The sequence below is a fragment of the Tursiops truncatus genome, chromosome 21 (assembly GCF_011762595.2).
Source record: "Tursiops truncatus isolate mTurTru1 chromosome 21, mTurTru1.mat.Y, whole genome shotgun sequence".
Classification (NCBI taxonomy): Eukaryota; Metazoa; Chordata; class Mammalia; order Artiodactyla; family Delphinidae; genus Tursiops; species Tursiops truncatus.
In genome coordinates, this window is record NC_047054.1 from 29128880 (window position 1) to 29141712 (window position 12833).

A 12833-nucleotide genomic window follows, 5' to 3' on the forward strand; every position below is an offset into this window, starting at 1 on the left:
AGAGCGGTGAACGAAGTTCAATACAAAACATGGGCATCTCTGGCCAAGCCCGCGGGTCAATGAAAGCCCCAGAAGCATCGGGAGGTGCAGGCTGGACGGCACGAGTGAGGGAGGGTTTTGTGGAAAGTGATGGCGGTTGGCCTTGAGGTCTGAGGTGGGTTATGGAGAGGAAGATTCCTGGGTGGGGGGAGAGAGGCGTGAGGGAGAAGTCTAGGCTCAGGGCGGGTGCAGGGGACACGCGGGGCCTCCAGCCGGCTGGCCCGCTCTTACTCCGAGGAGGGCAGCGGCCTGGCTGCGCATCGGGAGGCGCTAGGGCCTCGCGGACGGACGAGCTGGAGAGGGGAGGGCGCCCTCTCGGGAGGGCGGGCGGGGGCTGGCGGCGGCGGGAGCGGCGCCGAGCCGAGTTGCCTCCATCCATGGCACGGAGCGGCGGCGGCGGCAGGAGCCCGGCTCGATCCGCTAGGTCACAGCCCCGCGCAGAGCGAGCAGACGACGAGGAGCGGCCCGGCCTCAACCGGCCCGGGAGCACCACGCAGACAGTCGGGCCGCGCCGCCGGGGCCCGCCCGCGCTGCGCTGACAGCCGCGCCCGCGTCCTCCCCGCCGGGGCGCTCGCCGGACATGCCCCCGGGGCGCGGCGGCGGGGACCCCGGGGCTTGCCTCCGCCCAGGGCCCCCCGCTCCGCCCTCGAGCGCCCCGGGCCCCCGCTGAGCACGCCTCTCGCACGCCCGGATCCCTCCGGCCGGCGCGCAGACGGGCCCCAGCGCTGTCGGTCCCCGCGGGGCGATGGGCTGATGGGCGCCGCGGGACGCAGGATGCGGTGGGCGCCCGCGCGCCTGCTGCTGCCGCTGCTGCAGTGGCTGCTGCTTTTGGCGCCCGAGATCCGCGGCGCGCCCGGCTGCCCGGTCCCTATCCGCAGCTGCAAGTGCTCAGGGGAGCGGCCCAAGGGGCTAAGCGGCGGCGCCCCCAGCCCGGCGCGCAGGAGGGTGGTGTGCGGCGGCGGGGACCTCCCGGAGCCTCCGGAGCCCGGCCTTCTGCCTAACAGCACCGTTACCCTGTAAGTATCCTACTTGGCCGGCCCGGCTCGAGCCCCGACGAGGGGACGAAAGGAGACCAGACGGGAGGGGTGGGAAATGGGGGACAGAGTCGATGTGCCACTTCAGACTCTAGGACAGGCCCGAGTCCAGAAGCCGAAAAGGGAGGCTTGAAGAGAAGTAAGGGAAAGGTTAGGGCTCCAGGGGTGTGGAGGGAGGAAGGAGCATTGGGGGGCGGGGGCGCCCCAAAGTGAGGCACCGCGGGCGCCCACTCACCTGCACAGGTGACAGGGAATGCGCGCTGGCGGGACGCCCGCGCCCCTTGGGTTTCTAGCCAGGGCTGGTGTTGCGGACCGGCGGGGGGTGGGATGGGGGGAAGGCTCAGGGAAGACCGACGCCCGCGGCCCAGTAGATGGCTGTGGTCGTTACCACCGCGGACGCGTCCCTGGCCGCACTGGAGGAGTCTCCCGGCTTCATCCCGCCGGCCTGGCTCCTCCAGGTGGGGGCGCCCCATCGGGGCCGGGAGCCTGCCAGCCCCGCTTGCAGCCCGTCTCTCTAGCGCTGGCGGGAGGGTGGGCTCGAAAAAGTCTGTCCTTGGGGTGCAGGCACTTCTGGTGTGAATGAGACCCCGGCGTCCCGATTCCCACTAGGACCCCTCTCCCGCCGTGCGCATCTGTGAATTGAGCTCTGCTCTGGATCCTGCATCCCTCCCTCTTCCTCCCCTCCTCGGATATAAAGACGAACTTTGGCTGTTTCTCGATTGACTTCTTCGCGAAAAGAGTGCGGAGAAAGAAACCTGGCTGAGGGGAAGGAGGCTGCCTCGCAGCCTCCTTCCGTCGTACCCTTTCCCTCCTCGAGCCCGGGCCTTATTAAGTCCTCACTTCGCTGGCAACCAGCGCAGCCCGTTGCGCCCGCATCCCGACCCCAAGCCTCCTCGATGGGGGTCCGAAGTCCCCGCAACTGCAGGAGAATTAGCGACCCCTCCCCACCGCAGAGATTTCCTGCGCAGACCACGTGCTTGGAGCTCCACGCACGCCGTGGACTGGAGGGTCGGGCCCTGGCGGCAGCCCCTTCCTTTCCTGTCCTGGATCCAGCCTCCAAGCCGCTTCCCCTTCCCTGTCCTCCTGACCCCAGCGGCGAACGTTTCCCCACGGCCCCTTGCCCAGAGTTGGAACTGGCTCACAGTCTATCCGATTGTGTCCAGAACAATACAGTAACGCCTCTGGTTGGGTGAGTTCAGAGGCTGCCCGCTTCCTGACAGGACACGACTGGTCAGCCTCTGACGTTGTCCGCCTGGCCTGCATTTTCCCCAGCTGGGGTGGGTGTGTGCATGTGTGCATTAGGGGGGTGGAAGCGTTGTCTCTGCTCTCTCCCACGTCCCAGCAGCTCAGGGATACAGCCATGGCCTGGGAAGGCAGCTGTGGCAGCTGCTTCAGGTCCCTCTGAGTGTCCACTGGGGTTGAAGTGTCCAGACAGGCCTGGGCATTCCCCAGCCCACTCAGTTCTGGAGGAGAAAAATGCCTGCTGTGTGGGATGGCTGGGCTGGTGTCTGTGTGAGTCCCCGCTGGGCCACAGTCATTCAGTTCTGAGAGGAGCGTGTGTGCCCTGGATCCTGCAGCAGAGCTCACACTCCCGTGCTGGGGTTAGGGAATCCTAACATACTGATGGCAGAAAGAAGGGAAAACATTAAAAGGTGGTTTTGCAGTACATTTTAGAATGATTTGGTAACTAATGCTTTCCAGCCACGGCTAATTCCCATCGACGCCACTCCAGGGAGAGAGCGGGGCCAACTCTTGGCGAGAATATATCAGGACAGGGTGGCAGCCAGCAGGACTGCTAGCTCACCTTCCCATCCCAAACCATCCCCAGAGGAAGGGCCCTTCTTTTGTCCCAGGCCACTGACCTACCTGGCTTAAGATACCTTCCAAAAGAACCCCCCCCCCCCCACCGCCCCGCAGCCTGGCTGGACATCTCCGCAGGAACAACAGACAGGGCAGGTCAGGCCGGAGCAACCCCTGAGAGCCCGCCGGCCCATCAGCCGGGGGTGTGACTAAAAGCAGCCACAGACATATGCCTTAGGCACCCCCCACAGGCTCCACCTAATCCCCATCCTGACTACAACCCCTCCCCCAAGCTGGCTTCTGAAGGAAGAAGAGCGCAAGTTCTTCAGCAGAAGTTTGGCAGGGATCCTCTTCTGGGGGCTCAGTTCCCCCAGCAAACCCACCCCTACCCAGCAAGCATCTCGAGGGAGGAAGGAAAAGATGGGCTGGGAAGGGGCTTCTGCCGCTCCAGCCCAGCAGCAAAGAGGCTATGAGCACAAAAACCTTCACACTCTCCCAAACTCCTCCTCCTTCCTCGTTTATTTATTTATTCTTTTTCCAAATGTCCCCTTTCCCCTTTCTGCCCATCACCTGGTGCAAACAACAGGACTTGAGCCAATAGTCTTTGCGTTATTGCTTTCCCCTCCCTCCGCCTCCCCTGTTTTCCTCCAGAATGGACCACCATCTCCCAGTCCCCTCCACACACCACCCGGCCCACATGGGTCCTGGGGGAGTAGGGGGAGAGTCAGGCCTCTGCTTTGGGAAGCCCGGCTGACTGTTCAGGCAGGGAAAGTGCTAGATAAGGTGCCTGTCTGCAGAGAGCCTCCGTCTCTGCTCAGAAAGCCTCCAAGCCGTTGAGGGCAATCCTGTGGACAGCCCTGTGCACCTCACGGAAAACCCTTCCACCTCCACTCGGTTATCTCGGCTTCTGCCCTCTGGTTTTGTAGACTGCAGGCCCCCTCTCCCCACGCTTGGCTTTTTTTTTTTTCTTTCTTTCTTTCCTCTAATGGATTTTCGTTCGCAGTTTTCCAGGAAAGCTGAACTCTTGGCTTCCTTCCTGATCCGCCTGCCCCACCCCAGCCCCCATTCTCAAGGCCTAGTGCACAGGGCAGCTGTGGGCACGTCCTGTCCAGAGCAGGAGGCTTTATGGGCCTTCCCTGAGGGACAGGGTCTCATGGGCAGCAGGGTGGAGGTGGCTTAGCACAGGGAGAACCTGGCTGGAGGAGGGAGACGCAGACCACTGTCAATGGCCCCACCCCACCCCCCACCCCCCTGCCCACCCTGGCAGCAGCTGACGGGCCTGCCCTCTGGTTCTGGGCTCTGGGAGTTCAAGTGAGGGGGATACTAAGGAATTCCAGGAAAGGGCTGATAATGGATGACTCTAGAAGGAAACCTCCTATGAGGACCTCCCAGGACATCTGAGCAGGCCCTCGGAGGATACCAGGCAGTGTCATAAATTCCTGGGCCCCTGGGCCGAAAGTGGCCTTAGAGATGCCCCTAAATCAGCGTCTGACAGCTGAGCAAACTGAGGCCAGCTGGGGAGAGGGCCACGTCTTGCCAAGAGTCACACAGCTTAGCTGACGCCAGCGTCAGGATTAGCTGGTTGGATTCGTTTAGTTTTCCTCTCAGGTGAGAGACTCACTGTTCACCTAGCTGGACTTGGGACCCAATGGCCACAAAGCCTGCTTTAAAAAAACCCGGTTCCTTCCCAGCAGGACCCAGGCCCTTTTGACCTGGGAACATTCCAAGGCTGGGTGGAGAGAGGGGCGGGCATGGGACGGTCCCTCGGTCCAGATTCTCCCAGGGCCCGCAAACCCTCATCCCCTCAGCCTCCCATCTGGGGGAGCTGCCCACCACGTAGGCTGCCCCCATAGGGGAGAAGGGGCAGTTTCCACACAGATGTGCCTAGCGGTGGCCGGGGCCCTTTGCTCAGAGTGTGGTGGTCTTTGGGAGCCCTGGGGGAGGGGGAGGGGAGGGGAGGGGAGGCCCCTTCCCAGCCCCATCCCCCGTGCTTGGCCCAGCAGTTCTTGAGCACAGACGTCCCTCTGGACCTCCAGCTCTGGACTGGGCCCACCTCTCAGTGCCCCACATCCCAGCCCCCGGGGTCCACTTAGGGGGAGTTTGGGGCAAAGTGTGCCAACCGCCTGCACAGAGCGCTAGCGGAGGGAGATGGTGGCTGGAGGGGCGGGCCGCGCGGCCTCCCCACCCCCTTCCCTTCCACCCTCTTTCCCCCATATGGTTCTCATAAGGTCTGGGCTCAGAGACAGCAGCCAGAGGAAGTGGCAGTGTACAGAGAGCTTTTGTGCCTGAGCGGAGGGGGAGGGGGAGGGAGCGAGGAGAAAGAAGGAAAGGAGGGAAGAGGCTGGAGACTCCAACACACTCTCCCTTACCCTCCCCATGGTGCCGGGGGAGGGGCGGAGGGGGGGGGTCTCAGCTGCAGCGCCCCCATGTGGGCTCCCGGCCCCCGCTGGTCTGAAGGGAGGGACTCAGAAGGAATCTCCCCGACTACCTACTGGAGGAGTTGGAGGCCACCAGCCCAGGTTCCAGGATTCATCAGCCCCTTCCTGGAGGTGTTAGGGACCCTGCCCTGAGGGCTGCCCCTTGTGCAGGACGTCGGGGCCCAGGGTCCCAGCTCAGGAGAGCACCGGGCGGAGAGCAGAGCCCTTCGTGCTTCACTGGTTGAGTCCTTCTTGCACCAGAGAGCCTGGACCTATAATTCAGGCCCCCAGTGGGACCAGGACCCAGAATGGGTTATTTGGCCTGAATTTTTCAGAACCCATGCAAGAACCCAGCCACTCCTGACCCCTAAGGAAGTCCCTTCCTGCCGCCTACTGTGATCACCCCTCTGGGTTAGGGTTGGGAGGGATGCAGTCCCTAGTCCTGGTGAGTCTGCGAATTTCCTCCAAAGGCACGGGCAAACCGGTGTAATTTGAACCTCACCGTAAATTGACCCTTAAATTTGGGGTCATGTTTTTAAAGGGAGCGAGGGTTCCTAAGTTTATGTCACATGGGAGTCATTGGGATAAGAACTCTTTCCTGAAGGAGAAAGAGTTCCAGCCACCTCTGAGTTGCTCTCTGCCCTTCCATTCAGTGAGCTTTCCTTGCCAAAGCCCAGAGAGGGGAGGTGAGTTCCCCCGTGCCACGCAGCTTGGACCAGGACCCCTCACTCCCCCATCACCCTGAGGTAGAGCCTTCACCCCCGTGGGACCAGACAGAGAAGAGGGGAGGGGAGAGGAGGGAAATGGCCCTGGGCTGAGGAACCAGAAGGAAAATCCGGTTAACTGCTAGGAAGGGGCTGTTCAGAGGGGCTGTTTATTTTCATTCCCCCAGCCCAGCCGCTCCGTTCTATTTAGAGCTCAGACACTGACAGGACAAAGCTGCCTCCTCCCCTTCCTCCCTCCTCCGGGGGGCCCCCCATCCTTCCCAAACTCCAGAACATTCCTTTGCTTTTAGAACTGGGTGATGGGGGTGGGAGAGCTGAGACACTGTGGAGTGTAGCTAACGCGGCAGCCTCCCAGGACCCAGCTTTCCCAGCCCTGGGAGTGGGGAGAGGTGGGCTTGGGGAGCCGGGCTGGGGGAGCAAAGGGTGTGTAAAATGGATGGGACCAGGTGAGGGGCAGGGGACCAATCTGTCACGGAGTAGCAGGGAACCGGCCTCAGAGAGCGGCCCAGGAGGGAGTTCCAGCCTGAGCTTGAGGGGCCAGACGTCTCCCAGCTGGAAAGCAAAGGGGAGGTCGAAGCTCCCTCCTCCCTGTGTCCTCTCCCGGCCCCCCCTCCCCCAGGGCGCTTTGCCTGCTGGGAACTGTGTGTTGGAGCAGAAACTCTAGACTTCAGGAGACTCGGCATCCAGGATGGGAAAAGCCATCAAACGTACGGAGTGGGAATCTTCGGTCCAGACCCTTCTTTTACCGAGAAGAAAACCCCCAGAGAGGGGCTGACTTGCTCAAGGTCACACAGCTCCTAGCCAGACCCGAGGGCTCCTGCTCCGGGTCAGCCCGGTCCCACACTGACCAATCAGAGCCGTCCTCCCTGGGGACAGGGCAGGGACATAACCAATCCGCTTCCCCCACGTGGATAGTGAGCCGGGGAAAGGGGCGCCACCCGCGACGATACGTGTGTACTTAGGGGACCACTAAGTACAAAATCACTTCACAGAGGATTTGGTGGGAAGTGGAGGCAGGAAAAAATGCCTCCCGACTTGAGAAAAGCGTGGGTCCTGGACCAACCCCACCTTCCCTGGAGCTCTGCCCCTTCAGACAGCCACCCACCCATTCCGCCAGTGCCTGTTGTGAGGTGAGAGAGCTGGCCTTGGACCTCAGGGGCCTTGCAGTCTCACCATGGAGACTGGATACAGGCTCACCAAGCAGGACAGGAGCCTCCAGGCTCCCAAGGAAAACGTCTGGGCTGGAAGGATTAAAGGACTAATTTATACTTAGGTGTAAATGACTGATGACAGACAGATCCTTTCAGGTTTATGTGTATGTTTAAAGAAACCTACTTTCTTCACCTGAAAGCTTGGCTCCCCAGTGGTGAGATTTTAGGCTGTGAGTGCACGAAGTGCTTAAGGTGGATTGCAAGTAATTTCCCAGCTTCCTCAAGCCCCGGGGACACACGCACGCAAACAGTCCACCCAGTGTGACACATCTCCCTTCACCTTCCACGAGTGGGAGATGGTAAACACCAGGTCTCATTTGTGTTTGTAGTACTGATGTGTTCCATAAGGCCGAGCACACAGGTGTTCACGTAGGATTGAAGACCAAATGAATGGATGCCCAGGGTGAACGATTAAAGCAGAATCAGTTCCAATGCTGGGGGCCCTCAAATCCCCACCAAGCCCACCGACCACCCACCGTGAACACCAGTAGGTTACTCCTCCCCATCCCCGCCCCAATTTCTTGGTTTCTGCCTAGTGACCATCAGGACGCTGTGACCTTGCAGAGAGGGTAGAGAAAAGGACCGAAGGAAGGCCCATGTGTAGGAGCCCTTGCAAAATAGTTGTCCCTCTTGACCTTGACCTCAGGCCCTGCCTGGACAGCCCGTCTTCAAGGCTGAGGTCAGAGGCTGTCTCAGGATATGGCTCTCTAAAGTCTGGGGAAAAGATGTCCCACATGGGTGCCCTCCTAACCAGAGGGAGGCTGACAGACAGGCTTCCAGCCAAGGGAGGGATGGCAGGAGGTGTGGAGGTGCTGTGTGTCCTCTCCAGCATCTGTGTCCCCTGCAGTCAGGCTCGGTACACATGAAGGGCAACCTTTACCTGAGGTGTGTGTCAAAGCAGGGCCTGTGGCCCAGAGGTACACATGAAGGGCAACCTTTAGCCTGAGGTGTGTGTCAAAGCAGGGCCTGTGCACCAGAGGAAGTCTCCTGTTTGGAGGTCCCACTGTCCTATCAGTCAGGCCAAACTGCATCCACGAGCTTTATGAAGCAGAACAGTTATTGCTAACTGGCATAACATGACATTTGGTAGTTCTATAGCTAAGTCTTCATTAATTTATGTTTGTAGCATTTATATTTCAGTGGTGATTTTTTTTTTTTTTTTTAGGTTTCAGAGGCCCTTGTGGGCCCTGGAAATGCTCCAAGGCCCCGGGTACTGTGCCTGCAGGCGGGGCTGGGAGTACAGTTTCACCTTGACGGTGCAGCTGGTAATGGGCCTGAGGCCCTTTTGGTGTTAGCAAGCAGACCCCCCTCCTCCCCTCACTGATGGTCTCCCGAAGACACTGCCAAGGTGCCAGCAGCAGGTGCTGGAGACGGGTCCCTCCCAGCCCAGAGGGCCCTGGCAGTGGCCTAAATTCCAGGCTCAGAATTCCTGGAGAGCACGGGGCCATAGTGTCCAGGCCTGTGGTCCTTGCCTCTCTGTGTTGGGGTGGGCTGGGGGGTCGGTGAGGGGCTGACATGTATGACTCTCCCCGCACATGTGAGAACCCTTTTGTTCGGGCAGGTGCTGGCCCCGTGCCCAATGGGGCGGTGCCCACGTGACCCCTATAGGGTCAGCTTTGATGTCGGACTGGGATCTGGCGAGCGTCTGTGGCTGCCCAGAGGCCACAGGGCCTCTGCAGACGCCAGCCACTCGCTCCCGTGGCCTCCAGCCTCATTAGTGGTAACTGTTTGCTGCTCTTCCCTAAAATAGGACCCGAGCCGGGAGAGAGTTCTGGAATGGACTCAGTGTGCCCCCTCTCCTTGGCCAGATTTCAGATTCTGGGGTAGAGAACAGGGGCCCCCAGGGACTGGCCCCCCTTCCTGTGAAAATGTGATGTTGGGTGGTAGACGCGGGAGGGAGGGAGAAGCCGAGGATGCTGGGTTGGGCGGGCCTGGGGTCTGAGGGATGGGAGGCATGGCTGGGAAGCAAACCCACCTGGCAGACGCCCTGTGCTGGTGCTGGGGGGAGGCCGGTGGGGCTGAGGCTCTCTGGGCGGGCTTGGGAGGCGATTAGGAGGGGGCAGAGACTGGCGTTGTGTCTGCGACTCTGGACAGAAGCATGGGGCTGCCCTGCCTGTTTTCCTCCCATGAGAGCCTAGCATGGCGGGAACATTTTTCTTCCTGTTGGATGAGTGTGTGTGTGTTTGTGTGTGTGTGTGTGTGCGTGTGTGTGTGTGTGTGTGTGTGTGTGTTTCATCTACCCCATTAGCGGCCCCGTAACTGCCAGCTTCCTACCTGCCCCAAACACTCTCCCAAATCCCTGCCTTCACCTCCAGAGGACTGAACCTACCAGCATAATTGAGGCCATTCTCCCCCTAATCTAGGTCTGAAGTAAAATTCCCTCAGCCCGATCTAGATTGTTAAGACCAAAAGATCCATTTCTGGGTATCTGGGGACTAAACCATACCGATACCTGCTGAAGTCTGTCCAGGAACTGGAGACGTGGCAAGAAGGGGCCCATTGGAGGAGAAGGAAGCAGCACTGTTTGCCTGGTGCCCCCGCTTTAGTGAGTGGCTTAGAGGGTGGGCGATCAGGAATGTGTTCTCGCAGTGAGAAAAAAATCTCATTTCAAGACTCTCCAGGATGGAGTTTACACTGGGCTGGCCAAGCCTGCAGCATGGGCAGCAGCTGACCCCAGCGTCACCCTGCTGTACCCTCTCCTCCCCAGCCCAACAGAGGCTGCCTCAGAGAAGGCGGGCCTTGGGGTGCCAGCCAGGAGATGAGCTGCTCTGGACCAGAGGCTTGTCCTCACCTGCCTTGGGGGCTGGTCCCCATCCTTTGCTCTGTTCCCAGGCCCCCCCCCCACACACACACACCCCACTCCGGGCCACCTGAGTATCCCCCCGGCAGCCCAGACTTCTTCCTGGGAAGGTGCTGGCTACAAGGAGACTAAATCAGGGATAAGACTTAAAGCAACCAGCCCCATGTGGCCCTGAGTACTTGCGATGTGGCTGGTCTGAATTAAGTAAGTTGTGCTGGAAGAGGAGAATCCACACCAGATTCCGAGACTTAGTACCAAAAAAGGGAAAATATCTCATTACTAATTTTTGTTATTTATATAATGTATAATATATGTATATTTATAATATATAATAATATATTTATTATGTGTTGAAATGATAACATTTTGGGTGCATTGGGGTAAATAAAGTATATTATTAAGATTAATTTAATTTTTAACTTTTAAACAATGTGGCTGCTAGAACGTTCTAAATTACGTATGCAGCTGGCATTGTACTTCTGTTGGCCAGTTCTGGGTTAAATTTGGGGTATGTGAAAGGTGTTCCAGGGTTAAAGGACAAAGAGTCTGGAGAACGTGGGGTACCTATACCACCAACACTACCACTAGACTTGTCTGGATAGGGTTCTCCAATTAGGATCCCGGGTTTTAATATCGGGGATTTGGGAGTTGGAGAATTTGTTTAATTTTCTGTTTTCAATTCAATGATCTCTGAGCAAAACATTTTTTGCCCATAATTTTTTCTTTATTTCTATTTATTTTATTTATTTATTTTTGGCTGCGTTGGGTCTTCGTTGCTGCGCACGGACGTTCTCTAGTTGTGGTGAACGGGAGCTACTCTTCGTTGCAGTGCATGGGCTTCTCATTGCAGTGGCTTCTCTTGTTGCAGAGCACGGGCTCTAGGCGTGCGGGCTTCAGTAGATGTGGCGCACGGGCTCAGTAGTTGTGGCTCGCGGGCTCTGGAGTGCAGGCTCAGCAGTTGTGGCGCACGGGCTTAGTTGCTCCGTGGCATGTGGGATCTTCCCAGACCAGGGCTCAAACCCATGTCTCCTGTATTGGCAGGCGGATTCTTAAGCACTGCGCCACCAGGGAAGCCCCTTTGCCTATAATTTTGAGATAATTTTTTACTAGAAGGTATTTTCATAGTGTAAGATTTTCAATTCTAAAATCAGTGTTTCTCAAACTGGGATCCTCAGACATATTTGCAGGAAATAAGATACTTTTCCCCTCCCTTTAACAGGTCCATACTCCACTCAAGTTTGGGAATGTTCTCAGGCTTCCCCCTTCGTGCACGGGGCTGTGATAACCTGGCTCCCCCTGTTCCTCTAACCTTCCATACCCCCTACCTCTCCCCTGTGCCCCCCCATCAGCGTCCCCATCCTTCCCCCTCCCCAAGATCCAGGGAGGGGCAGTCCCTGGGAGAGACCCTTGGGGTTTGGGGAGGCTAAAACAGATGCCCTTTCTCACCCCTCTTCCTGACGTTTCAGGACCCCTCCCGACATTACTAAGGATACTGAGGGGTCCTCTCGCCTTCTCCAACATTTAATGCAACCTCTGAACCTCAGGCTCTGAGGGTGTATGAGGGAATGAGCAACAGATGAGGTGGGATGGGCTTCGATTTAAAACTCACACCATCAAGAGCCTGTCCCCACCCAGGGGGCCACCGCAGCCCCACCAGGGCCTGAATGAGGCCATTCAAGGCCCTAAGAACTGACAAGATTATTTATAATTGGCCACCACAGGTAACGTGAAATAAAACTATCCTAAGCCATAAAATGAGAATAAAGGGGTTTGAGAAAGTTCCAATTATCCATGTGATGACCACTGTGATGTGCTGTTTGAAATATCAAGACAATGTGTGTGTGTGTGCGTGTGTGCGTGCGCGTGTGTGCGCGTGTGTGCGCGTGTGTGTGCGTGTGTGTGTGTGTAGCACTTTGGAAACCCAGCCCTCCCTTGAAACCCTCCACACAGTCACCCTTGAGACCTTGCTGGGAAATGTCACCATTGGAAGGATAGTGAGGGGGGGACCCGAAGGGGAGGAGGGGCCTCTCTGGAGAGGGGAGAAGGGAGGAAGGAGATGAGGTGTCCACGTCTTCCCATTGACCCACAAAGCCCCCTTCCACCCTTGCCTCCGCCCCGGCCATGGTCTGTTTTCCATGTGCCCTTGGACGTGGTGTAGCACGGACGTCTGAGGTCCTCTCGCTGCCAGTCTGGCTTGTGCACCCACCCACTGCCATTAAGCTTTGCAGCAGAGCTCTGACAGCCCCTCCCGGGCCCCGTCCCCGCCCCCTGCCCTCTCCCTTACTATCCAGCCCAGAGGCTGCTCACTGGAGGGGAGCACCTCTGGCCTTCCCAGGTCCGTTCTCCACCATTCAGAGCAAAGATGGCAAAACCTTTGCCTCAGCGCAGGGCAGGCGAGAGCTGGAGCTGAGAGGCTCATTAAAGCTTTTTAATAAGCAATTAACTCAAGGGATGAGCCCTCTGGCTGGCCTGGAACTCTCTCCTCCCAGCAGGGAGCCTGACAGAGAAAGGCTGAGTGGGTGGGCAGAGTGGGTTGGGTCAGGAGCTTGGGGCCCCTTTCTGCTTCCACAAATACAAACGAGTAAATAAACAAGACTCTGAGTGGGCAGAGGCAGAGGCTGAGGCCTGGGCTCCCCCGGGGCCGAGGAATCCATCAGTTTCCGGTCAAGGCTATAGACAGGCTTGGGGACGCGTGGGCACTCCGTCCCTCTGAGCTGGGGGCCCTTGAGGGGAGGGAGGGCTCCCCTTCTGGTGGTCCTCAGCTCCCGGAGTGATGGAGACCCCAAGGAAGGGCAGGTCCTCGCACC

At 58.5% G+C, this 12833-nt stretch overlaps 1 protein-coding gene across 2 annotated transcripts in view; it reads left to right on the forward strand.

The window, feature by feature from the left end:
- Positions 1-374: 374 nt before the first annotated feature.
- Positions 375-12833, forward strand: part of ADGRA2 (adhesion G protein-coupled receptor A2) — a 33599-nt gene continuing 21140 nt past the window's right edge. The window contains exon 1 of one of the 2 annotated variants that reach the window (XM_033848764.2): positions 375-1055. In XM_033848764.2, the coding sequence (XP_033704655.1) occupies positions 793-1055 (263 nt within the window). In that variant the 5' untranslated portion in view covers positions 375-792. The remainder of the gene's footprint in view (positions 1056-12833) is intronic. The other variant, XM_033848763.2, reaches the window with a different exon arrangement.